Source organism: Thermobia domestica, chromosome 3 (genome assembly GCF_964235325.1).
Source record: "Thermobia domestica chromosome 3, izTheDome1.hap1.1, whole genome shotgun sequence".
NCBI classification, from domain to species: domain Eukaryota; kingdom Metazoa; phylum Arthropoda; class Insecta; order Zygentoma; family Lepismatidae; genus Thermobia; species Thermobia domestica.
In genome coordinates this window covers 326,373,507-326,399,633 of record NC_137456.1, presented here as the reverse complement: position 1 = coordinate 326,399,633, position 26,127 = coordinate 326,373,507, and the positions used below count along the sequence as shown (strand labels likewise).

General features: G+C 36.4%; 1 protein-coding gene across 6 annotated transcripts in view; it reads right to left on the bottom strand.

The window, feature by feature from the left end:
* Positions 1 to 4,238: 4,238 nt before the first annotated feature.
* LOC145681188 (uncharacterized) overlaps positions 4,239 to 26,127 on the bottom strand; it is a 37,712-nt gene continuing 15,823 nt past the window's right edge. For 5 of the 6 annotated variants that reach the window (XM_081752671.1, XM_081752675.1, XM_081752674.1 and 2 more), the window contains exons 4-8: positions 25,460 to 25,915; positions 22,955 to 23,464; positions 11,831 to 11,989; positions 9,094 to 9,228; positions 4,239 to 4,609 (exon numbers count right to left, since the gene is read on the bottom strand). In XM_081752671.1, the coding sequence (XP_081608797.1) occupies positions 4,427 to 4,609; positions 9,094 to 9,228; positions 11,831 to 11,989; positions 22,955 to 23,464; positions 25,460 to 25,915 (1,443 nt within the window). In that variant the 3' untranslated portion in view covers positions 4,239 to 4,426. Of the gene's footprint in view, positions 4,610 to 9,093; positions 9,229 to 11,826; positions 11,990 to 22,954; positions 23,465 to 25,459; positions 25,916 to 26,127 lie in introns of all 6 variants that reach the window. The other variant, XR_014130736.1, reaches the window with a different exon arrangement.

Sequence of the window (26,127 nt, the reverse complement as noted above, 5' to 3'; positions counted from 1 at the left end):
AAGTGTTCATGTTACAGTTCTTTAAGTGCTGTTCTTTTGTCGCTCGTTCGTCGTCTTCTACGTGTGGCAACAGTGTTGCTGCACTTACGCTTTTCACATTTTTGCAAGTGTGGGTTTGGAAGGCGGCTCCACGATCGTACTGAATTCTTCCGATCCATTACATTTGAGGCAAAGCAGTTCTATGATTGGCGTAGAGTCCAGGCTTCACGAGTTACCGCAGTCACTATAGTTCATATAAGGCATTCCGGGTAGTAAGACCGAACTCAATAACGGGTCATTTTTTTTAGGTACCCAAAATAATAATAATTGAAACTTAACAATAATAATAATAATAGCTAGAGTAACTTTTTTGAAACAGTCTAAAATCGTTTTTCCCAAAGAAACTCTTGTTGAGTTCGCACTTACTACCCGAAATGCTTGAATCTGCTTTATACGAAGGAAATTACCTGTAACTTATGTACTGTATTGTATCTGCATTGCACAAAGTGAAGTCTTAAAAGTATATGTTACCACATCAACCAAATGTATTGTTTAACAAATGAGGTAGTCTTAACAATCGATCGTCGAACAATAGTCAAATTTCATTTAGTAAAGTACAAATGAAAAAAATGCTAGATTATTTAAGATAATTTTATGATTTTAAAAACAAAATACCAAAATACAAACGGGATGTGTTAAATTCGATGGAAGCAGTTGATTGTGTGTAAATTAATATTTTAATTATATTGCAGACACAACGAAATACAAAACATTGTTTATAAAGTCTTTCTCTGATTATGAATGCTTGGCCAATCATTCGGAAGAACTTTTGAAATCTACCCAAGAAGTTAATAGTCTCACAAACAAGAGAATATCATTGAACGTTGTCATGCTTCAAACCAATCTAGTTCGTTCTTGGGAAATTCTTACTCCCTAAAGTTTATTTTTTGTTATCATTCCATTTGTTCTAGATCTACCCAGAGGTCTCTTATCCCAAAAGCTTTCCAACTGAACTATACATCCCGCGCGAATTATTTATCATAAGAAGGGTATGTTTGCCATATCTTAAAAATCTTGATGTTACCACCCCTATAATATCAGGTAACGCGTACATTTCGTGAAGTTCCGCATTATGTACAATTTCCTCTATTCAATTTGTTTTTGTTTGTCCATTTTGATTCCATTTTTTTCCCCTAAAGACTGCTAATCTCTTCGGTTTATATTCATGCCCTTGTCTTAACGGCCATCTTCTGTAATAAGTCTGCATTTTTTTTTTTCGACCGTCTTCTTTAGCCTAACCGTCATAACTGTGGGACGTAAAACTCAAAGATTTCATTTCATTTTATTTCTTTTTTTTCAAGAAACTTTCCTTGCATTGACGCACAGGTCTTTCTCATGAACACTTCTGTAGGTGATAGCTCAAGTTTCCGTAGTCAGGTAGGTTTATGCTTCATTCCTTATTATAATGAATTTCCAACAGTTACCAGCTACATGGTGCTTGTAAACCTTCCACCCTTGCTCTTAATGTGCCGTGGTGTTAATGTTAGCTTTGCGTACAGTTTGTAGCCTCCATTTATGATGAACTGCGCGACTCATTGCTGATTGCACCACATGCAATCGTTTGTCCATAACACGCTGTGGTAATGGATTCTCATAGGCCACTATATCCTGGTTTTCTTTAAGACAGGTCTTATGAGTTTCACTGATATATTTTTTTTTTTTTCAGACGGTTTCGTTAGTGTTGGGTTGTGTATGTTTTTCATTATAACACTGACAAGAGCCTAGTACGAAGGCCACTGTCTCCACACTGTTCCATTATGCGATCAATGCTAAAGTTTGCATGGAAAGAGCCATGACGTACCATTCCCAAAACAGTCTTTTTTTCTTTCTTCTCTTTGGCGGCATGTTACCTACTACAAAATTTTGCTACACAAACTGATACACATACGCTTGCAATTTTGTTGCTCTGTGAAACCCGGTTTGACAAGTGTCGCTGTCTACAAATCCCGAATGAAAAGATGAACCTTTGTAATACTTTATTTTTAACAGTACTACAAATCAATTTTATAGGCAATCGCATTATGGAACGCCATGAGTAAGGTTTCAAAAGAAACATGGGGATTCAAAAGAATTTTTTTTTTTTTTTTGGAATGATTAACCAGAGTATATCTAAGAACAGTGGCGGATTCAAAAGGGGTCGCACACCCTCTCGTCAAGGGAAAATCTTTTGGGTTATTTCAACATGTCGACCCAAGAAGATATTTTTTCTGTCACTATATTAAACCAATAATTTTTCTGCGAACTAGCTAATATTCCCTAATGTCGGACCCGATTTCAGAAATTTATTCTGTGAAATCAAATAAACATATGTTATTGTGAGACACATGCTAAGAAAGATGAACTGTCAAAGATTTCTTCAAACATATCACAAATGTTCAGTGAACACGTCGCGTAACACGGCTCACATCAAGCTGATAGTCTACCTCCTGCTAAATCTTTTGTAGCAAACCTGTTGCGAACACGTTCCACTGTATCTTCCCCAGTCGATTTTCGTTTATAGATGCAGCGCGAATCTCTGAAATGCCGTCAATGCCGTTGCACACTAATCATAGATTTGTTTACATGATAATCAAGCACACAGAAAGATCTCTGTTCTCCAGTCAACGCCATTTTTCTTAACTGCTCGCTGCTGACCCGTAGCGGTATAAAGTGGAAACACTGTGTGGGAATTAAACTTAGAAAGTTAACCTTTCGAAGCTCATGTCTATTAATAACATATGTTAATTAGATCTCACAGAATAAATTTGTGAAATTGGGTCCAACAATATTGTTTGCCCTGTATTTTGCACTTCTGAAACTTTCGTCCTTTTCCTCAAGAATGACGAGATATAAACTTTCCAAGACCGAAAGTCTAACTTGAAAAAAAAAAAAAAAAAAAAAAAAAAAAAGGGACCTCTATGTGATGATGTGCCCTGTTATGTCCGAAACCAAGGTGAATTAACATATATATTGCCAGGTTGCCCAGACTTTCTTTCCTGAAATAAGTTTATATAAAAATATCAAATTTTTGAGATCTCGGAACTGAAAGTTGATATCTCAAGTTGAACTGAGCAGTATATACAGCTGAAATATGCACACATCACTATATATATATATATATATATATATATATATATATATATAAGCGACGCCGGGAAAGACAATGATAAGTGGCACTTCCGATGAAATGGGTTGGCATCAGGGCCGGCTCTACCATATGTGCAACACGTGCATTTGCACGGGGCGGAAAATCTGTCATGACTATATTATTTAAAATAGATATTTCTTGTTAGGAACAGACTTCATGATGGTGGTAATTAAATTTACTAAGATGATGATCTACTTGAATACTACATTCATAAATCATGTTCAGGTCGCATTAGTTTAAGGTCACATGGACAGTGCCAAAACAAATCCCAGTATGAATTGTTTGATTGTTGTCAGACAAGAACTCAATTCTCGAACAGTAGCGAACACCTGTTCCATTTAGTTAGTTATAACAGTTTTGATATGAAAACTAGTCTTGTCTTTCTCACAAACAAGTCCCTTATCACTGACGGTGGAAACAACTTTCTTTCTTTTTTTTAAAAAAAAAAAATTAACAGATGTAGAAAGAAAATCAAGAAATAAAGATAAAAAGCTCGTTGCACTGGAATTGCAAACTGATATATTGAGATTGAAACTTCATACTGAATTCTATAAAAAGGCTTATCATCTTTCCTCTGCAGGTGTGTTTGTTTTATCTTTCACTGACATAACAGATTATCATTTAAAGAAAAAACAGACACAATGAGATTGTATTTGTAGTGTTTAGCTCTTTCTGAGTGCGAGTGCTCTTTATCTTCCCTTCATTGTTCATGATGAAGTAGCATAGCATATTTTAAACATGCTTTTAAGATTTGTTCATTCTGGAGAAAAGGGGTGGGCAGCAAATTGCCTAGGGCCGGGATTGGGATTGGACCATAGAACAGTATATAGGCAGTTTAATTTCGGAGATGTCCCTACAGATGGCAGGGAAAGCTTGGTATGTCGTTGCAATACGTTGCATAGGAATGTTGAACCTTCTTTCCCAGTTTACTCGAAAGTTAGAAATTACGACTTACTATTGTGTTTTCTCGAGCCGATTATATATTCGTCCCCACTCAAGAAAATTCTGGATCCGCCCCTGTTTAAGGATTAGTTTCTTAGTAGGAAAATAGGCTAAATTAAACACAACGAGGTTATAAATAAGTTATTTATTCCATTAAAAAAAAATTCATCTTTCGAGGTATAACGCGGAAGAAAATTACCGTTCCATATAAATAAGCGTGAACGACATATTTGAACATTTACATTTTACGTATAAATTAAATTTCAATATTTACATTTACGTATAAATAAATAGTAAATCACAGAATTAATACGTTAATTATCCTACATGTTGATCAATGTGCTTTTTTAGATCTCTTTTTTCTGCATAATCTTTCTTACAAATATTGCACTGATATCTTTTAATCTTGAGATGACGAAATACGTGCTCTTTCAGTTTATCGGCTCTTCCAAATGCTTTCCCACACATATCGCATACGTGGCCCTTTTCTCCTGTATGAATCTGAAACGAAAAGAATGTCATTCATATTTTAAGTCTGAATGAACTATATGTACTATGGGGTAAACTTAAATGCTAAACAAACTACACTTTTTGGTGCTCCATACCACGTACGAAAACTACTACCCAGATGGTGTTCATTTAACTGAGCATGGTCAGGATTGGCTACTAACGCTATTCTTTCTGACTTCTAAATTGGAGTTCTCTTGCTCTCAATTCAAGTAGTTTTCCACTTGCCTGGATGAAGAAGAAAAATTCTGTCCTCTACAAGGAATTGAACTCAAGACCACGAGCACCAAACGAAAGGCGAGCACAAACTTTAAAAAAAAAAAAGATGCCCTTAATACCTACACAATTCAAGCCTCATGTGCTATCTTATGAACTTAGCCATTTACTTAATTGTTTCTTGTATATTTTGTCTTGCTTAGTCATGTTAAGGAAACGTAATACCTATTCTTAATAGTCAGTTGCATTACAAGAAACAAAGGAGTCTACGACTTTTCGTCTCTCTTGTTGCACGACTTAGGGGGAAATGTATTATAATTTACACACTGACCAACTTCAAACATTGTGAAGAAAATGAAGGATTTTGTAATTGAAAAATAGGTTGACTTACAGTGGATAAATTATGTGGATTAATCTTGAGTTGATTTGACGAAAATAAAAAATCGTTTTTCATGTTTTGTTTAATAAGATATATTTGAGGAGTGATCAGAAAGTAAGGTTACAATGCCTGCAGTGAAACGTGGATATATTATTTCATACAACCAATACAGGCAACCTATAGTACAATACATTAGGTTATTTTTTTTGACATAATCTCATATCAGTTGAGGCACTTGTCGCATCGTGGGATGAGGTTGAAGATTCTCTTGTGGTAAAAATCCTGTCCTTGTGTGTTCAGCCATCAGGAACAAACTTTCCGGTACTGCAGAATATTGTACACAATGTGACGTACGCTTCCAAACGACATTCCCAATTCGACAGATGCTGTAAGCTGATTCTCCTGTTGTCATGAATCAGTTCCTCCACACGCGAACTGTGTTCAAATATGTTAATGCCATGCTGAGTCGGCCACTGCGTTTCTCGTCGGTGACATTTTCTCTACCAGCCACAAACTTTCGACACCATTCTGCGACATGCTGACGAGACTTACAGAAATCGAATACCTGAGCGGATTTCTTTCCGAGATCAATTTTCTAAACAACTCGCCATTTGTGTTTACCTACAACTAGCGCCGTAGGTGGCGAGTGACTGAAACTCTGCATAGTATAACGAAATACTTTGGATTGATTAATAATTACCTGTACCTTGGGCAGAAAGTGCTTATACATAAGCAATATACTTAATAGAATGTTAATTTAATAATAACAAAAGAAGAATGTTTTTAATATCTGTAAAAGAGATAGATAGTGTTATGTAGTTAGTTGCTAGGTAATTTTTTATGGATACCTAATCATCTTGTATGTGTGCATGACAGTTTGAATGAAAATACATTAAAAAGTGTAATAACTAATAAACCAGTTGATACCGTTCATCGCCTTTATAATTCTGATAGATAAGGTGAGAATAGTAATATATATAATTATTAAAGATATTTTTACATGCAAACTATTACTACCACTCAAGATTTATATATCATTGATCGAACCAGGTTGACGACTACCCTTGGTGAGTCGTTATAAAAATTTTGGTTTACCTCACCCGGGACTTGCTGTAAATTCTTATCCCGAAGCAAAGTAAGGGTGAATTTACTTTTGTAATAAAGTTAATGAATACAAATTTGACCAGACTGAGAAGTGGTAGAGTAATTATAAGAAAAATGAACGGTGAAGCAATGGAGAAAGAATCCAATAATAGTGACAACGGTGAACATAGTGTAGCACCCGGAATAACATCAGAAGACCGAATCTTGTTAGCCTTACAGCGGCAATTGATTCAGATGTCTACCGAGTTAAAGCAGACGATAGAACAAAAGTCTGAAGAATCCAACAAGCAATACGAGGAATTGAAGCAGACGATAGAACAGAAGATAGAACAGAAGTCTGAAGAATCCAACAAGCAATACGAGGAATTAAAGCAGACGATAGAACATAAGTCTGAAGAATCCAACAAGCAATACGAGGAATTAAGTAGACGAATGGAACAGAAGTCAGATGAAACGAAACAGTCAATTGTCCAGGCGATAAATGACATCACCTCGCAGTTCGAGGAAAAGTTAAAAGGAATATCTGAGGAATGCCAGGATAATCGCAACCACCTGAGCCAAGAAATCAGTGATGTAAAAAAGGATTTAGAAGTAATAGAATCTTCTGTTCAACAGCAAAAGATTCAGGTCATCAATAATTCTAACAACATACGTGCAAATACGCAATTAATAGCTACTCTACAGGAAGAAATTAAGACGCTACAGATTAAGGACAATGCATACCACAATAATATGGGTAGTGATCGCTTGGAGTTTCCCCACTCACCAGAGATGACCTCGCCTTCACCTGTGTCTGATGAGAATATTATTTTGGAAGAAATTCATCCTAAGAGTACAGATGGGCGGAAAAGGGATGGTGCAACGACACATCACGTCATGGAAAGGAATTGTCACCCAATAAGTACACGGAATGATAAAAGGAAGGTAAAGTTAAGCGTTAAGATGAGTGAAATACGGGCTATGAGTAAGTTCAGTGGTAAATGCAATGAGAACGCTACTTCTTTCCTGGAAAAATTTCAGGACGAATGCAATATAATGTGTATAGATAGATCACAATATATGAAATTAATCCCTCATGTATTACTCCCACCATGTTCTTTATGGTTTAAAGCAGTACGTGATCACATCAATACATATGAGGAATTCAAAGCGGCACTGATCGCAAATTATGAAAATGACTTTTTGCTTGCAAATAGAGATGCCACTATTAGAAATCAACATTTCAATCCTCGTTTGCACAAATCTGTTGTCGAGTTTGTTGTAAATACATACAACGAATTAAAAGTCGTAAATCCCTTGCAATCGGAATCTAGAATAATAGCATCGATTCGAAATTTGCCGAAACATCCGTATTCTTCCATTACTGATAGAAGCGTATTTCGTTCTTGATTAGAACTGAACACCTTAGTTTGAATCTGGATAAAGAAAATTTGGATCATAGATGAGATGAAATAATCTTTAACTCAATACGACATGGATTCAATGGATAAAACTGTCTACTGCACATCAAATCACCAGAAAAGTGAATTTTCTGAAAATCAGTCATATTCTAGAGAGTTATATATTCTACTACATAAAAATCAATATTTTACTACAAACAATTTGCCGCATAAAAAGCAACTTTTCATACACAGCGTAGATTGCTTTTCAATTGTTCGTTGGCTCAAAGATGTAATCTGAAATAGTGAATTAGTTGAGTTGATTGTGAGTTTAATGTCCCTTTCAGCAGCGAGACTATATGAAACTGGACCTACTGATTAACGTGGAATCCGAACTACATGAGCTCCTGCCGGGAATCGAACCCGGATCTCCCACACCAAAAGCGAGTACGCTAACCGCTTAGCCACCAAGAAGCTCTGAAATAGTGAATTAGTGTCAACGTCAAGTGTTTTCACATACAGGGTAGCACAGAAAAACAAGAACTTTTGAAACCCCCTCCTTCTCCCCCCCCCCCCAAAAATAATAATCAGAGATCAGATAGAAAACATATACTGACATCAATTAAACCCTTTCACCTTTCCATTTAAGAAGCAGTAACCCAAAATATCAATTTTTGAAAATTACGTCTTTTAAATGGTGTCCTTTTCTAACTCTACATTCTTGTAATTTGCTCTTGAGGCCCGTCATTGCTTGCCGTAACATCTTAGGTGGAATATGTCTTGAATTCTTTGCTTCAATTCATTCTTGGTCTTTGGTCGAATCATGTACAATCGACTTTTAAGGTAGCCCTACAAGAAGACTCCACATACCACATTCTACATCGAAAAATGCGTCTGAATTCCATCTGCGCAATTTGCAAATTATCACTGTTCTTATAAAACATTTTTCTAGCGAAAGCACAAAATTGACCGTTTCATTGATCTATGATTACTAAATCGCAGGATTATCTGTTGCTCTATATGCCGTCTATATGCAGTGTTATCAGACATTCTTTTCAAAATTTTCAGTTTCTGTGTTACCCGGTTTTCCTTGCATTACAACATACATTTACCAATTATGCCTTAACAGAAAGACAAGTGCACTTACTACATTACGAATACTTGGAAAAATACTGCAAAACCTTCAAAAAAACTGAAAAACTTCTTGAAAAAGTACATTGGGAGATGGAGAAGCCATGTTTGGTCAATTCTGGAAGTGACGACGACATTAAAAAATACAGAGAGCAACGAAAAGGTAAGGAGAAGTATTTTTTCACCTCAGGTACAATAAGGTCTTTTCATCATTATTATTTACAAGTATTCAATATGTATTCTATAGCTAGTATTAGAAGTCTACTTACAATTCGATGGTTTTTTAAGTTGGAAGCATTCAAGAATTTCTTGTTGCAGAAATCACATTTGAATGGTTTCCTCCCCGCATGGATCATATAATGCTTTGGTAAGTAGTCTCCTCTGGAGAAAGCTTTTCCACAAATCTTCAAACGAAACAAAATAAAATATTAACATTTATTCATTAATACAATACACAGCAACTTGTTCAAAAATAGTCATAGAAAGAAAGTTATTGTCTGTAGATTTACAGCTTTCTTTCATTAAGGCTTCTTACTGAAATATATATTCCTAGATGAAGTTGTCCACTTGGAGGCATCACAGTTATTTTTTCCTTTAATTATTCTTTCTTTTCTTCCCATTTTCCCTCTAATAAAGCAATTAGCGAAAGTGATTATAGTGTACCTTTCTTAATGAGTATGATAAGTGTTTCCATTATTTTATAATATTGCTTATTCATGCTTAAGTCAGATTCAGTACGCGCATTCCAGTAGTCATTGCCAAATGGGTGCTCTGTGATGTCACAGTTCGCTGCTCTCATTCTTGAAAAGAAAAAGAGAGAATAAGGAGCAGGACCGTGATGACAGGCAAACATCACTATAGTTTTGCAGATACGTTACTCATGCATCCATGACTACTCGCACACTGCCACCATTTGCTTTCAAATCAGAGGAAAGTAAACAATACAATTATATTCTTATAACGAAAATTTTCTCCAAAACTTACCAGACATGTTTCCCAACTGTAAAATAGGTTTCGTATAATCTGATAACAGATTCAGATAGCCCCTCCGAAGGTGTAACCTATCGCGACTCGAACCCTAATCTGCTGCTTAGGAATTCGGTATGCCAACTATAAGACCACACCGCGAACTGACAAACAAATTTAATTTTACGGCTTTTCACGGAACTTTTTCATCCTGGCCTGCTTCTCTGATGATTATCTTGTTTAATTTACTGTGGTATTCTACGATTTGTATGCTTGAAATTTTTTCATATGAAAAATACTTTGTAATAGTTTGGGAACTATTCTGTTCAGAATATTCTTTACAAAATGACTGATAAATAATTTTATATTCTGACAACACTAGAGTCAGTGTACATACTTTTGTACTGGAGGTAAGTACTTTTGTCACAAACAATATTTTTTTTTCCGTATTTTGCACTCTATAGAGCAAAGCTGTACCTATCATCTCGTCAAATAACTCTTAAAAGTTTGAAGCATTGCTATGTATTGGACATATATCACATTATTTTTGTTTAGCATTATGCAGTCATCTTATACACGTAGTAACATGACATGGTGCCATTTCAAAGGAAAAATGTGCATACTAAGTTGGCAACATAGCATTACTTACAGCACGAATGCACTTGGGGAGCCTCTGTGGCACGTATAATGTCACTGAAATTTGTCATATATTGCTTAAATACATTTTGACGTTACCTTTTTTATTATTTATTTATTTTTTTTTTATTGTGCTATAAGTTTATTATTTATGCCCATCAGCAGCTAAAAATTTGGAATATATTACACCTTCGGAGAGACTATCTAAATTTGTTTTCAGATTTATGTAAAATCTATTTCATCGTTGGGAAGCATTCCTGGATTGTTAAAAGCTATCAAAGAGTTTTCATTACAAAATTATTACTCTTCTTTCGGGAGTGCATGGTGGCCCAACGGTGAAGCGCTCATCTCTTGGACGAGAGCTTCCTGGTTCGATCCCACACCATAAGTTTGTGGTGGACAATATCATGTCCGTGGATTTCCTCAGAGTTGGAGTTCTCACGTTTCTTTTCAAATTGTTTCCACGAACTCATTCATGATCATCCATTAGCCTAAAGGGCATAAACCTGGGACGTTAAAACAGAAATTTCATTTTGTTTAATTTCTATTGCCTTTGTCCTTTTCACCCTCGACGAAAGCTACAGTGTAAAGGTTTACATATTCACTGTTGCAGATTTTTTCCCAAAAACATGAAAAAAAAAAAAAAAGTACGGATAATATTTATATATGCGAATGAAAACACGTCTACGGCTACAGCCTTCCTATTTCAAGTGCGCTCCTGCTGGTGCTGCTGTCGATGTGTGTTTTGCTGTACCCCCCTCAAAAGAGGAAGGACAAGTTTTTGTGGCTGAGATCCTTCAATAGTTGGATGCAGACAGGATTGCCACATTGAATTATTTTACGGACGTTCCTATGCACTGTCTTGTTAGCCTTTCTAAGTAGCCTACGATCTTCACTCGCCAAGACCACACGACTGAATGATAAATTGGTAACACAAACGGGGTCATTCACTTCTTTCCCTAAAGCAAAGGGAAGGTTACATCCGTGGGGGTGGGGCCGAAGTATGTTTTACATATTCTTCCGAGGGCACACTTGAAACAGAAAGGGTCTACCATTAAAGTACTAAAATACATCCATATTTGAAAATCACTAATTTGTAAATAATGTTAAGATTTGGAAAAGAAAGGGAGAAAAAAAAGAGAGAACTACCAATATTACCGTATACTTGAATTTGCGTATAATTGAAAGAATAGCATCATTATATTAAAAATAACTAAATAAAATACATGAATCCTTCTTGGTGTAATTTTCTGTTACTTTTAAACACAGTAGGGTTAAAAATATTTCTTGAACTGATTTAAAAATCGAAATCATTCGGGCAAAGTAATAAGATGCTTGTAAGGAATGTTAATAACTTTTCAGTGTAATGCAGTAATATTTTTAACTAAGAAAATACATACTTACATCGCATACAGCTCCCTTTCGACTGCTATGTGTTTCCATATGCCTTTTATGGCTCAGCCTTGACAAAAATCTTTTACTACAGATCGTACATTTTAGAGAACCTACACCCTCATGGTCTGCCTTGCAGTGCTCTTTCAGCGATTGTGCTGTAGTGAAAACCTACAGGAATTAAAAGAATGGTCATAAATGGAAGACTGGTTACAAATACTTTTCCCGATTAATTATATTAATATATATGTACTATCATTTCCAAGGTACGTAAATCAAAGAAAGTATTGAGACCAGGCCAGGGACTGAATCCATATCTCCGGCTTACCATGTTGTTGCATTCCTTACTACGCTGCCTAATCCTCCCTCTGCTAGCCACACATTTTCTCTCTCTCGAGGACAACACTCTAGGCCTACATAGAGAGAGATCTGTACTAAACTGGTATCTGTTGCACTTGAGGACATCCAAAACACCTGCACTGTAAACTCGGAGATCTGGAGTCCATCTTCGGTCTGTGCTAACCGTTTACAGAAATGGAAACCGCGTACGTCTTGAATCAGTTGCATGTTTTCTGTCTATAAAACTCAATAAAACTGGCTGTTGAAAACAATGGGGCCTCGTTTTTCAACATGAACTTAACTTTCAAGCCAAGAATGACTTGTCGAAGCGCATGAAAAGATTAACAATTAGAAGCGACTGATCAGGAATGTTCAACAACTGTAAAATGAGTTTTGCATATTCTGAAAACAAATTTAGATACTCCTCCGAAAGTGTAACATATTACAAAATTGTAGCTGCTAATGGGCATAAATAGTGAAGTTATGGGACGACAATGATTTAGAAACGTGAACCAAGAGAATTATAAAATTTTAAGATTAATTCAAATATCTTCAAATGTACTTAAAGAATCTAAAAGAAGTTTTGATAATATTGTTCATAATATAGAAGTTATCGAAAAGCGTTAACATCAATGCCATGAGTGATGCAGTGTTATGTACTTTTTATTTTCAAATGCCATTACGTCATGTTGTTACACATATGGTGACTGAATAATGATGAACGAAATTAGATTTGTAATATACAACAATGGTACAAGCTTTGGAGTTATTTGAGGAAATTGATTGCCAGAGCTCAGGGGCGGATCCAGGGGGTGGGGCAATTGCCCCCTCCCCAAAAGAGGAAACTTTCTTATTTCGTATATAAATAAAACTTATCTCAGATTTTGGAGCTCTTAAAAGTAGCTCTAAGTAGCAGTTTTCCCCCTTCCCCTCTAGAAGTCCGTTCTGGATCCGCCCCTGCCACAGCTTTGATCCATAGGTTACAAAATACATTGGAAATAAAGACGTTTTCTGACAGCAATATGTACACTGACTCAACACTGTTGTCAGTATGTAAAAGTTTGTAAAGATTATTCGAATGGAATACTTTCCGAACTAGTGCAAAACCGAACTAAACTCTCATATCAAAATATTTCAAGTATACAAATCAAAACTTGTCACAGTAACTTAAACATAATAATTTGAAAATTACTAACAGGTTGTTCGGTGTTTCTCCGACCATTTTCTACTCGGTGCTGCTACTTAGTGTATCATGCTGGAACTATGGATTTGCTATGGGGAGCAGTGTTGTGTCTGACATTGTATGTGCGTGATTGTTATCCAATAGCGCCAAAAATTAAACTGGTATTGGGAGGGTTACGTAATGGTCCTTTTCCATGCTAAGTTTTCGTACGTACGCGTTGTGAAGCAGTGTCGGGAGAATGGGTTAACACGCGGGGTGGCTACTGCAAAAGCTATTGCGGGCTGTTACACACAACAGGCTCCCCTTGCGAAATATTCATACACGAAAACCACCAGGAGAAGGGCTGCAAGTAAAGTGATACCCGTAGTGCTAAGGGGAATCCGTCGATTGGAGTGCCAAGAAAATCCCCGATGCAACATGATATGGGCCAAAGATTCCAACTTGCAACTGTCAACAAAGCAATTCGCAAGCGCCTCTGGTTGACGTGTGTGCGGAAGGCCCATGCATACCACCTGCTACCGCGTCACACTGCCGATCATAAAACGAACAACAGAAGGCTGAATGTCAACTAAGGCAACAATTATTATTATTTCACGTTGACACACGTTTTTCACGTTTCTATGAAAGTTCTTTAGTGGAAACATAGTCACTAATGCGCTTGAAGATACATTTGATATCACATTAAAACTCACATCTAATAGTTGTATGGTAGCACTTAAATCCTCACGAAGTTTCAGTTTTTGTATATAGAATTGATTGAATGGTTGATTTTGAGAATAGCGTTTCTTTCAGCACAGACACTATATGAGACCTGGACAGTTTAACGTGGACTCCAGGCCACATCAGCTCCCACTGACAATGGAACCCGGATCTACCACACGAAAGGCGCGTACGCTTATTATATTAAAATCTGTTTGTAGATTTTGTTCTCAAATGTCTTTATTCAATTGGTTTCTGAGTCCATAAGAAGGAGGTATTTCTATGTTTTCCCTCGATACAGAAACGGGAGAAAGCATTCTGCTAGATGTTATATGAACAATCCTTAGGTTCTGAAATTGAGCCAATAATTACTTAATTTCTTTAGTTACTGTGGGTCTGAATATTCCAGTTGGTTCCTTGAGATACACAAAAAGGATAACTAGATAACGGTGATGTCTCTAATGTTAGCAGTGTTGCCAACTTTAAATTACTTGAAGAGAGAGACTGTTGCAGCCTTGCTTCTTGAACAGAATATTCTTTACAAAATTATTGAAACAATTTTATAGTTTGATTACACTGTTTTGTCAGCCTACATATTTTTCTTCTTAAAATTAGGACAGCCCTCTTCAGAACTATTTTAATCGGAAACATAAACTTTTCTAATACATAGATCACGGCTGTAGCAATGAGTCTTCAGCAGAACAGTTATTTAAATAACAAGGTAGCAAAGGCTACCATTACTTTGATGTTACCATTTGACGGTATCTCACATGCATGTGACGTTTTATGCTGTTCTCAAATAAGATTTTTCTCGAATGACCAAATCAAATATTGGCTAGGTTGGGTAGATTCGAACCCCGAATTGCCTCCAAAGTTCGTCTCGCTAATCAAAGGACCGTAGCTAAAACTGGTGAACTGAATTCATATTAGTGATTTGCATGTCGCTCTTTCTTCCTGATGAGCACCCTCGTGGCTAAGCGGTTAGCGTACGCGCCTTTGGCCTGGGAGCCCGGGTTCGATTCCCAGCGCGAGCTCATGTGGGAGAGGCGATAAACTGATAATCAAATCTTTCTTACTGGTCCCATTTTTAAAATGATTATTTTGTTTAATTCTCTGTAATATTCTTGGGTTGTGTGCTTGAAATATTTTGAAATCAGAAATATGTTGAATTAAAATCCGTTCGGAACATTCTTCACAAAATTATTGGAAGATTTTTTTTTTTTGTCAACACTGTTAAGTTAGTGTACATGCTTTTATACTTCAGGTTAGAATAGGCTCTTTGGCACAACTTTTGCCAGAAAACATTATATTTTTTCCCTAACGTATTCTGTAATCTAAAGAACGGATTAAAGCTGTAGCAAGTAACAGAGAACAGTCTACAGCTGTAGCAATCAATCTCCTCACATAAATTTTAAAGTTTCTAACACTGGTACAATTTGTTCATCATATGTAATAAATTGACGGGTGCCATTTGAAAATGAAAAAAATACATACTGAGTTGGCAACACTGCATTACTTATAGAGCATTGACGATAATGCTTTTAGATAGCCCAGGGTGTCTACTAAAATTCCAAAATGAAATTTCGTGACTTTTTCTTTACCAAATCATAAATTTTTTTTAACATTTTCAAGAGCGAATTAGGCCGAATTTTCATCCATGCGGTACAAACGTATTTTCCTTGCGACTTGGTAGCGTCTAATGCCGACCATAGATATTTTTGGTGGTGAATTTTGACGTTTTATAGAACAATTTTTTTCAATCTGTACTTACATTTGCACAGTTAAAAAAAAAAAAATCCTGACCCAAAAGCTAAATTTCGTGACTTTCATGACCGTTTTCTGATTTCGTGACTTTTTCGTGACTTTCGTGACCGATAGACACCCTGTAGCCTCTGTACTGTGTATGATATTAAAATTTCTCATAAATTGTTTAAGTACATCTGAAGATATTTGAATTTACATTGAAATTTTACCATTGTCTGGGTTCATCTTTCTTAAATCTTTATTGTGTCGCAACTTCATTATTTATTCTCATTAGCAACTACATCTTCGGATGGCTATCTAAATCTATTTTCAAATTATGCAAAACCCATTTTACAGTTGGGAAATATTCCTGGTGAGTTCTTTGTGATTCTTAGTATATTTTCTTTTTTTCATTATTATTATTACAAAATGTGTCCAAATGAAACCTACTCGGTAACACTGCGCACTCTACTGAGTATCGAGGAAAGTGTGTGTTGGACGAATAACCCAGCAGTCAGTAGTAGGCGTACATGCATACCAGACCAAGCGTTAATATATGGCGTTGACTTCTGGCATAGAAACGGTATGACGGGGATTGCAAACCTATCCTGCATTGATCAACACTCTGTGATTCATTTCTTGACAGCAGAGGAGTGTCAGCCCAGTGAAATTCAGAGGAAAATGAGTGTAAGTTACAGGGAGAAGAGTGTATGGAAGACCACTGTAAAGCATTGGACAGGAATGTTCTGGAGAGGCCGGGACTATCCTCGTCCACGCCAGGTATATATCATCATCAATGATGATCTCGTAGCGAGAATTGACATAGCCATACACGAGGATTAGCCAAAAAGTGTACGTACGCTGGCCATACAATTCGGTGTCTCGCGTGCTATATTGCACACTATCGTGTGGAAGATAATGATGTATCGTAAAGTGTATGCGCAATATGTTATGCAAGTTCTTACTGTAGACCAAAAGCATATCAGCGTGTCTGCAGCACCTGTGTTGATTTCCCAAAGATAGTGATGAGTTTCTTCTGCGCATTGTGGCAGGGGACGAGACGTGGTATCAGAATTTCGAACTCTCACCCAAACCAGTAATCATCATTTGCAAAAGCGAAGAAAATGAAAACTCAACCGTCCGCAGGCAAGATTCTGCTTACGACATTTTTCGATTATCAAGTACTATTGTTATTACATTCAGAGACACCGGCATCACAGTGTGAATGCAGAGCGCTACACCACGACGCTCTACAAATTTCATACTGCCATACGAAGGAAACAAAGGAACGTTGATGTCTAGTGTGATCATTATTCATGACAATGCTCATCTGCAAGCAAGAAACGACGGGAGGTTCTACTTCACTTACCCTACAACCGGACTTACCACTGTGTGACTTTCACTTGTTCGTGTCCTTGAAAATATTCTCAAGGGGAAAGTGTTTCACAGTGATGATGATGTGAGAAGTTACAGTAATGAAATGGTTCAGTGCACAGCCGAAATTCTTTCTTTCCGGCCGGAGCTTGACTCTCGGTGAGGCAGTGGAATACCTGTTTTAGCCACTATGGTGACTACTAACTCCCAATATGTTTCACGTTTGACTCTTAGGTATGTATTGTGCTTTCTTTTGTGCATGTGTCGTGCTCTTCGTATTGGCCTGTATGTTCGTTTAACATCACAGGTAGATTTCAATTGGACACATTTTGTATTATTATTATTATTACTACTACTAATATTAATATCCTCTACTGAAGACAAAGGGGGGAGAAAACAATATCGTGTTCACGGATTTTCTCGGGATACTCCCGTTTCCTCCCACTGTATCATTCCACCAATTCTGCCGTCATCATTCACTTGCCTTAATCATCCGTCTCCCTCAACCTGAAGGGCATAATCGTGGGACGTTAAACTGATAGATTTCACTTTTTCCACTGGAGACAAGCACTTTGTGACTTGAAACCTTACTGTTTCTGCTTGGCATTTTCTTACGTATACATTGTACACAATAATTCAAATACATTTTAAGAGATACCGCAGTCTGACGAACGGAAAGCCTGTTTATTGTTACATATTTGCTGTTTACCAACGTATTAGCATGGAACACTATTAGTGTCTACTTTAGAACTAGGATAAAATTAAATTTTCCTGCATCAAATGTAGTTACCTCTGACACACTGATTTCCACCATAATTGTTTATATCTTTTAGATCTGTAGCCCATTGCTTTTTCATTCATGTAACTTCCTATCTCATTTAAGTGGACGACGCTGATCAACGCCAAATAAAACCCCAGACAGAAAAGTAAGCGCACCGAGAGCTCCAGAGGTTTCTCCTTAAAACAATTAAAGTTAATAATCTTCCCTATACTAATTTTAATCTTAACAATCTACATTATCAACAACTATTACGTAATTATTTTAGGTACAATTGAAAACTCTTTCGTTAATTTATAGATGCATATGCACATATCACTTATTTATTTACAAATTTCGATGAATCTGTTGGTGTAATCTTTTAAAGTCTGAAAACTGATTTTATCTCCATGAGCAAACTTCCAAATAATTATCAGTTTTAATTTTGGAGTAAGAAATGAACTGGAATATATGTAAAATGTTACAGCTGATATTTTCATTGTACGCATTCATAACATTGTTTATAATACAATATGATACAACTAGAAACTAATTCTACGTGTTAATGCGAATATTAACATTTTTTCTCTCTTCTCTTGCGTCTTGCATATAGAATTTATCTGAATTCGAAATCTCGTACGGGCATTTTATTCAACTAATCTCACCCCTTTTTCTTCCTCACCATTACGCAAGTATTTAAAAATGTTTAAACACGTGTTTAACTATTTTAAACGAAACGTCCAAATACCAAATTTTAACACTGTAAACTCAAGGGATTGTGAGATGTGGATTACTTATTATACGAGGCGTGTTCCGGAAAGTTAGTACCGTTTAAAAAAAGAATACTAAAACAGTTTTGTACAAGCTAATTTTATTTTTACACGAAAGAATAAACGTTAAATTATTTTTTGACATAGTTTCCACCAACGTTCATACATTTGTCAGGGCGTCTCAAACCAACATGTCCGACAAGTATCCAGGGATAAAATCATCAATGCGGAACGATTCTGTGAGAAAACTTCGGCGTGCAATTCAAAACAAAAGAAGAGGAATTCTCAGTAAAAGAGCTGTGTTGCTCCATGACAATGCTAGTCCTCATACTGCTGGTGCCACCAAAACGTTAATCCGACAGCTCGGTTAGACCACCCGCCGTACAGTCCTTACTTGGCGCCGTCTATCACTTGTTCCTGTAGCTGAAGAGCGAGTTCGTTGGTAAGCGCTTTAAAAGTGACGACAGAAAAAAAAAAAAAAAAAAAAACGTTGGAGTATGGTTGTCTTCACTGGCGGGATGTTTGAATAAGTTGGTAACCCACTGTGACAAATGTTTGAACATTGGTGGAAATTATGTCGAAAAATAGTTTAAGGTTTACTCTTTCGTGTAAAAATAAATTTAGCTTGAACAAAATCGTTTTAGTATTTTTTTTTTTTCAAAACGGTACTTACTTTTTGGACATGCCTTGTGATAATTGAATTTCTCTCCCATCCAGGTCAAATTTCCAAAAGTTCCTCCTTAGCGATACATTAGGCCTACGTCACTTCTATGTACTGTCCAAAACTCAAGTTTCTAGCTTTACCAGTTTGGCATAGAAGCTGATCAGTCAGTCAGTCCAGACTACTTCTTTCATATACGGAGATTTTTTGCTCATGTTTTTAATGCATTTGATTATTATCTTATTCAATATTTCAACCTCTAATGGCCCTAAAGATTTTTGTCCAAGATGATTATTTCTAAGAACAAAACTCAAACTGCTTTTTGTGATTACATATCTTGATGTTTTTTTTCTTCTTAGACTGGAATCATATTTCTAGGTTTTGTCCCTAATCTGAGAATTGTAAGAACTGATTTAACGCGTAAAATATTAAATAAGGCACATAAAAGCACTATTTGCAGTCTTCACGAAAGCTCTCCATGTTGGTAACACTATTACCAATTCCCAAGTCTGCCTAGGTTTTGTTATATGTAGAGAATTTCCTATATATTGAATCTTGCGGAAAGATCATATAATAAACTACTGAACACAAATAATAATAATAATAATAATAATAATAATAATAATAATAATAATAATAATAATAATAATAATAATAATAATAAATAATTAATAATAATAATAATAATTAAGGTTCGGATTTCTATGACGCATATTTTTATTGTGGCATGCCCAATTAAATATAAACACGTTTTAGACTATTGTGAGCGCGAAAATACGGTTTGTATTGGTGATAAAAATACATATTTGAACTATATTTTCACTTTAGGTCATATTTGGACCCGGGCTGATAAAGAAAACATACTTTTGGACCAAAATTCACTTATTGGTCAGAAGTATATTTGGCAATCAGATTATTTAGAGCTATCTTTTTACTGCCTTATGTAAGCAGTTTGAAGGAATACTGTACAGTGTGTAGAGCAACGGATCTTGATCTGGCATAGCATAAATCACTTTGAAAGAAAGAAATTGCTACCTCAGCCTCTATCTATCTCCTTCTCCTACCCTGCAAAGATACATGAAAAAGTCCAGTTTCTTTGTTGCATATTGATGGAAGTATTTCCATCCTTATCCACAGGAGACTTTAAATACACGAAAGATGAGAGTAGACTGCGAATATACTATTAATCCATATCCTTATGGTATCCGTAATAATAATTACTGGAACTTTAGAAAGAACCTTCTCGAAAGTTCTACAGAGTTCTGTTGATTAAACTTTGGCTTAAATATCTTCGAGATTATCATCAATCAGCTTAGCGACCCTGAAAAAAGTGGATTCGATCCTAATCTCAGTCATTCTGAACATTTTATTTTCCACGTTTTCACTCTCATATCAATGGGGGCAAAACTTGGATTTAAACGACATCGAGTGTGCCATTATTCATCTCAGCGACCCCGAAAGCTACGAATTCATCACTATTATCGGTCTTTTCTATTATTTCTGTACGTCACCTCCTTCTTATTCCCTCCGTAGGAGTGTCTTACCCCACAGTACTTTTTTCCAGATTGTAAGTCATAAGCAGGGTTGGCAAAAACCATGGTTTTTATTGAAAAAACAAAAAAAAAAAAAAACCAGTTTTTTTTGGTTTAAACCCGGTTTTTTTGGTTTAAATAATTTACTCTATGTATTTATATTAGATATGGACAGAAATTAGTTTGTTCCGTCTTGGTGTTATTATGCAACAACAAGGTTATGCTGGAAGGGGTCACATAAGCTTAAAGCGGAATCCAAACGGCTTCTCGACTTACATCCAAGAGAAATTGTCCATTTGGACACGAAATCGGGACTAATTGGTCACAAATGCGATTGCCGACTCACTCACGAAGGACTCCTGATAAAAAGTACGTTGCACTGATCTTTACATAGGCGTACGTGCTAATATAACTGTCAAGAGTCATTTCAAAAGGACAAAAAGATAAACAGTTACACAAGTATAATTATATATAAATCGGGAAACTCCCGCCTTAGCCATTGGGAAAATCCTGTTATTACTTTAAATGTATTTGTATGTAAAATTTTCAGGTCAACATATCATAATCATTACGCTAAAACTGAGGTATTAAATTACAAATTTGGTATGTAGATATCATTCAATAAAATAAAAACAAAGTCAAATCCAAGTTGATGCTGGAAGCTACATAGGCAGTTGATAAATTTTGTCAATTTCTATCAATATATTTAAGCAACCTTGGCTTCTTTATAAAACAACAGGCATTCATTCAAGTAGAAATATATAATTTGGTTTCATTTCGTATGTTTAGGCTTAACATTCTTATGAAATACCAAAGTTATCACGGAGAAGACTTTCGCTTAAAGGGACACCTCGAATCGCTACTTGGTTTACACTTGAAAGATGGGTTGTGGTTCGATCGAGAATTGAACACGGGACCCCTTGATTAAAAGGTGAAAAGTAGATAAACTTAATGCGGATGGCTTGATATGTGGAAACGTCACCATTAAGTTCACACGATTTAAAGCATTTTTTCGTTTTTTTTTTTTTTTTTTTTTTTGGTTTAAACCAGTTGGTTTATTTGAAAAAAACCAGCTGGTTTAAACCAAGGTTTAAAACCTGGTCATAAGTCTACCAACTTTGGTTGAAATTACTTGAAATTGCATCATGCGTTAGAGAATTTCGATGGATCATAAATCCACTTCCATATACTAGTATAGATGATTTAGCTACTGCGAGACAATTTTGTACTACATCTTCATTGCTACGGTTGAGGCTGCTAACTGTCTGTGTGAGTGAGTTGCTCTCGGCTGGCAGCCATAGGAAGGGGCAAGAAAAATGCCACAAATATGGATTCAAGTCATTTTCTATGGCTGGAGAAGATAACATAACATCACTCATTACTAATGACAAGCACTTCACTATTCGAGATGCATCAAAAGCGACAATAATTACTTTCTATTTAATGGATTCACTGCAAAAGGAAAATTTTCCGAAAGATTTTTTATTCTAGTTTCTGTCAGTCAAAGAGTTCTTAGAGAGTAAAATTAGTGATCATCTCATTACATAAAAGCGTATGTTGCTGCGTCGATTCCAAATAAGGCAATGATAGCTGCAGAAATCCATGTGGGTGGAACAGAATGGTAAATTCCACTAACAAAAATGTTCCTATTCCCTCCAAGCTGCAAAATCACAGCAGAATTTCATTATACAGGAGTTCATAACAATTTTGATCATTATAAATTATCACATTCCCTTTATTGAACTGTACGAGTTTCATTCATATACGACTATTAGTAACTGACAGACTATTACACTTTGAAACCACTGAAGACTTAGGGAACACTCTGTATACATTATATTTTAGATTTAGAAACTCTTGGAAGACTAATTAAATACTGTGTAAGGGCCTGTGGTGGACGTGGGTTAGTTGGTTTTCTCCCGTTTCATTCCACTTTTTCACTGACTATTATTCACTTGGATTTTTGATCCGCCTCCTTTAATCTAAAGGGGAGTATAAATGCCTGATTAAACCAGTAATTTCATTTCATTTTTATACAAAGTTGAAACTAAAACAGGAGAAATCTGGAAACTACTTACCTTATTACACATATCACAACCGTGGCAATAATTAGCATGCCTTTTGCTTATATGTACCTTCAAACTTTGTGCACTTTCGTGTTCTTTATCACAGATTTCACAGAGAAACGTGTCATTTTCTGATCTGTACTGAGTGTCACTAGGTTCATCTACAACATCAGCTTCACTTTCATTAGCGTCGCACAATAAATCAACACAAAATTCTTCTTGAGATTCATCTTTTCTCTGTTTATTATTCTCTGAAAGATTTTTCGGAATTCTTTCCTCTTGGCTTGTATCGTTTTCTAACCTGTAAACGAGGTCTTTTTTCTCTTCGTGAGCCGTGACTACAATATGCATTACATTAGGGTGCACTCCGTCAGATTTCGAAATATTGTTGGAATAAGTGTCAAGCAGAGGAACCGGGATCTCCTCTGGAATGGTTATAATAGACTTAAGAGTTGAGGCATCGCCACTTGATTTTGTTTCTGCTATTTCGGGCTGGTCCGTGTTTTTCTTATTTGCATGGTACTAGAAAACAAAAACAGACATTTTATAAACAAAAATACATTCATATAGATCAACGTGAACACAAGTCTTGTAACTTATTTCCTGAGGGTATAACAAAAATCTCAATATGTATATTGGGGGGCGTGGTGGCTCAGTGGTAGAGCGTTCACCTCCGGTGCTTGGGGTCCGTGGTTCGATCCCAGCTCGTGCCGTGTGGACTTTGTGGTGGACAAACAACGTGCTCGTGGGTTTTCTCGGGGTTCTCCCGTTTCCTCCCACTTTCTTTATTCCACCATTTCATTCATTTTCTCATCATCACCGTCTCTTTTAGTCTAACCGGCATAACCGTGGGACGTAAAACTCAAAGATTTCATTTCATTTTTCAATATGTATATTCAAACTACGTTCGTGTTTATCCTTAAAACAAGAGAGACGTATTTTGCGAATTAATCGTTATTTACGCCTAGAAAGTAAGTTTTGAAACTGCACCCAAGATGACACGAGTTGTTAGATAAAATAAGATATGCTTTATTGTTATTAATCAACATCTGTTGCAATAGACACTGTCAAAGTTAATATATATAATATTCACAAATTTTATCTAAGTATAGACATAAGTTTCATTTATATATTAATATTCTGCATTTAATTGTTGATAACGAACCTCTTCAATTTCCGAAATACTATATACTGTTTTTATGAGGAAAAATTCACATTTTTTTAAAATTATCAATCGACATCGTATGTTTTGTGGTAATAAATTAAATCATTTTAAACTCCTAAACTTAAAACTTTTTTTGCTGTGATGGTTAACCTGACTTATATTTAAATTGTCTTTATGCTTAGTACTGTAGTAATAGACATTACTTCGGAGGTTAAGTTACCTAAATTTTCTTTAATATATACAGATACTGAAAAATATTTAAAGAAGGTACCGCCTCGCCGGATGACTTAAAGGAAGACAGACCACGTAAATGAGGAAATAGGAAAGCCGTGTGGTAGCGCCAGATGATCGAGATAGAAATAAGCACCTAGCACTCTCTTTATGAATATTGGATATATATATATATATATATATATACAGGGTTTGTCCGGGAAGTAATAGGACTGATTTTATTCCGCCATGACTGTACTTCGGAGCGTGCGCGCACCGACTGGATCCGGTAGAGGGCGTTCCTAGCTAACGAACGAGCGGCTGGTCAGTTGTCTCCGAGCACACAGAGAGTCAGGACAGGCTTTTTCGCGTGACGTGTTTCTGTGCGTGGTGCAAGCCGAAAATGCAGCGTTCGTTAGAGCAGAGGTACGCGATTAAATTCTGTGTTAAACTCGGTAAATCTGCGACAGAGACGTTTGATATGATCAAGCAGGCTTACCCAGATGATGCTTTAGCAAGAAGTGGTGTGTTTCGGTGACACAAGGCCATTTCGGAGGGCCGGGAAGAGGTCGCCGATGAAGACCGTGCTGGAAGACCTTCGACTTCGACAAACACCGACAATGTGACTCGTGTGCGCGAAGTTTTGAACTCAGACCGTCGACTAAGTATTCGTTTAATTGCCCAGATGTTAAATTTACCAAAAACTGTGGTTCATGAAATTGTGACGGAGCATTTGAACATGCGCAAGGTGTGCGCGAAGATTGTCCCAAAAGTGCTCACTGACGACCAGAAATTGTGGCGAGTATAATTGTGCCAAGAAAATTTGAACATGTGTGAAAGTGACCCCCAATTTTTGAATAACGTAATCACAGGTGACGAATCATGGATCTTTGAGTATGATCCCGAGACACAGAGGCAATCTTCCGAGTGGCACACACCGGCGTCTCCTCGCCCCCCCCCCCCCCCAAAAGGGAAGAATGAGCAAATCCAAAGTGAAAACGATGCAGTATTTATATCTGTACAGATAACAAAACTTCATGATCCAAAAGCTAAATTTTGTGACTTTTTCTTGACTTTCATGACCGTTTTCTGATTTCGTGACTTTTTCATGACTTTCGTGACCGATAGACACCCTGACTTACCTTGATTTTATCTTTGTTTCCTTGGAGATCTGTTAATTCCAAAAATTCTGCATCTGATCCGTTAACCGTGTATTCCTCCATCACTTCCGCCGTTGTGGTAGTTGCAGGTAATGTGGTCTGAGTAATAGCTGCGAACGTACTTGCATCGCAGGTCACTATAATATCAGCTCTAGTCGTATTATCTGGGAAAACGGGTGGCTTTAAAAATTCACTTTCTTTCAATATAGGCGGATCAGGTCGGTCGTTATTCTCTGATGAGCAAGGTTGTTTTTTTAACGACACGGCACTGGAATGTACTGAAGCGTTTGTTTCATTGTCCTCTAGCGCATCGGTGGGTGAATCACACACAATATCTGTTTTCACTATTTGGAGGTTGCCATTAGAAGGTGAAGCTTGTACACCAACGTCAATACTGAAATGTTGGCCTGGAACTCGAGGAATTTTCTCCAGAAGAAGCTGAAACAAAGTTACTATTATTACTATTATTTACAATTTGCAATTGATGCATATTATAACTAGTGTATATTCCCGCGTTTTACCCTAGACAATATTTTTCATCTATTTATCTCTCTGCGTTCTATTCCACTTAGTCTTCGATACTGAATGCAAGTGAATAACATAAACACGGAAAAAACATTTGAGACCCCCCTCCCCATTCCTCTTAGGAT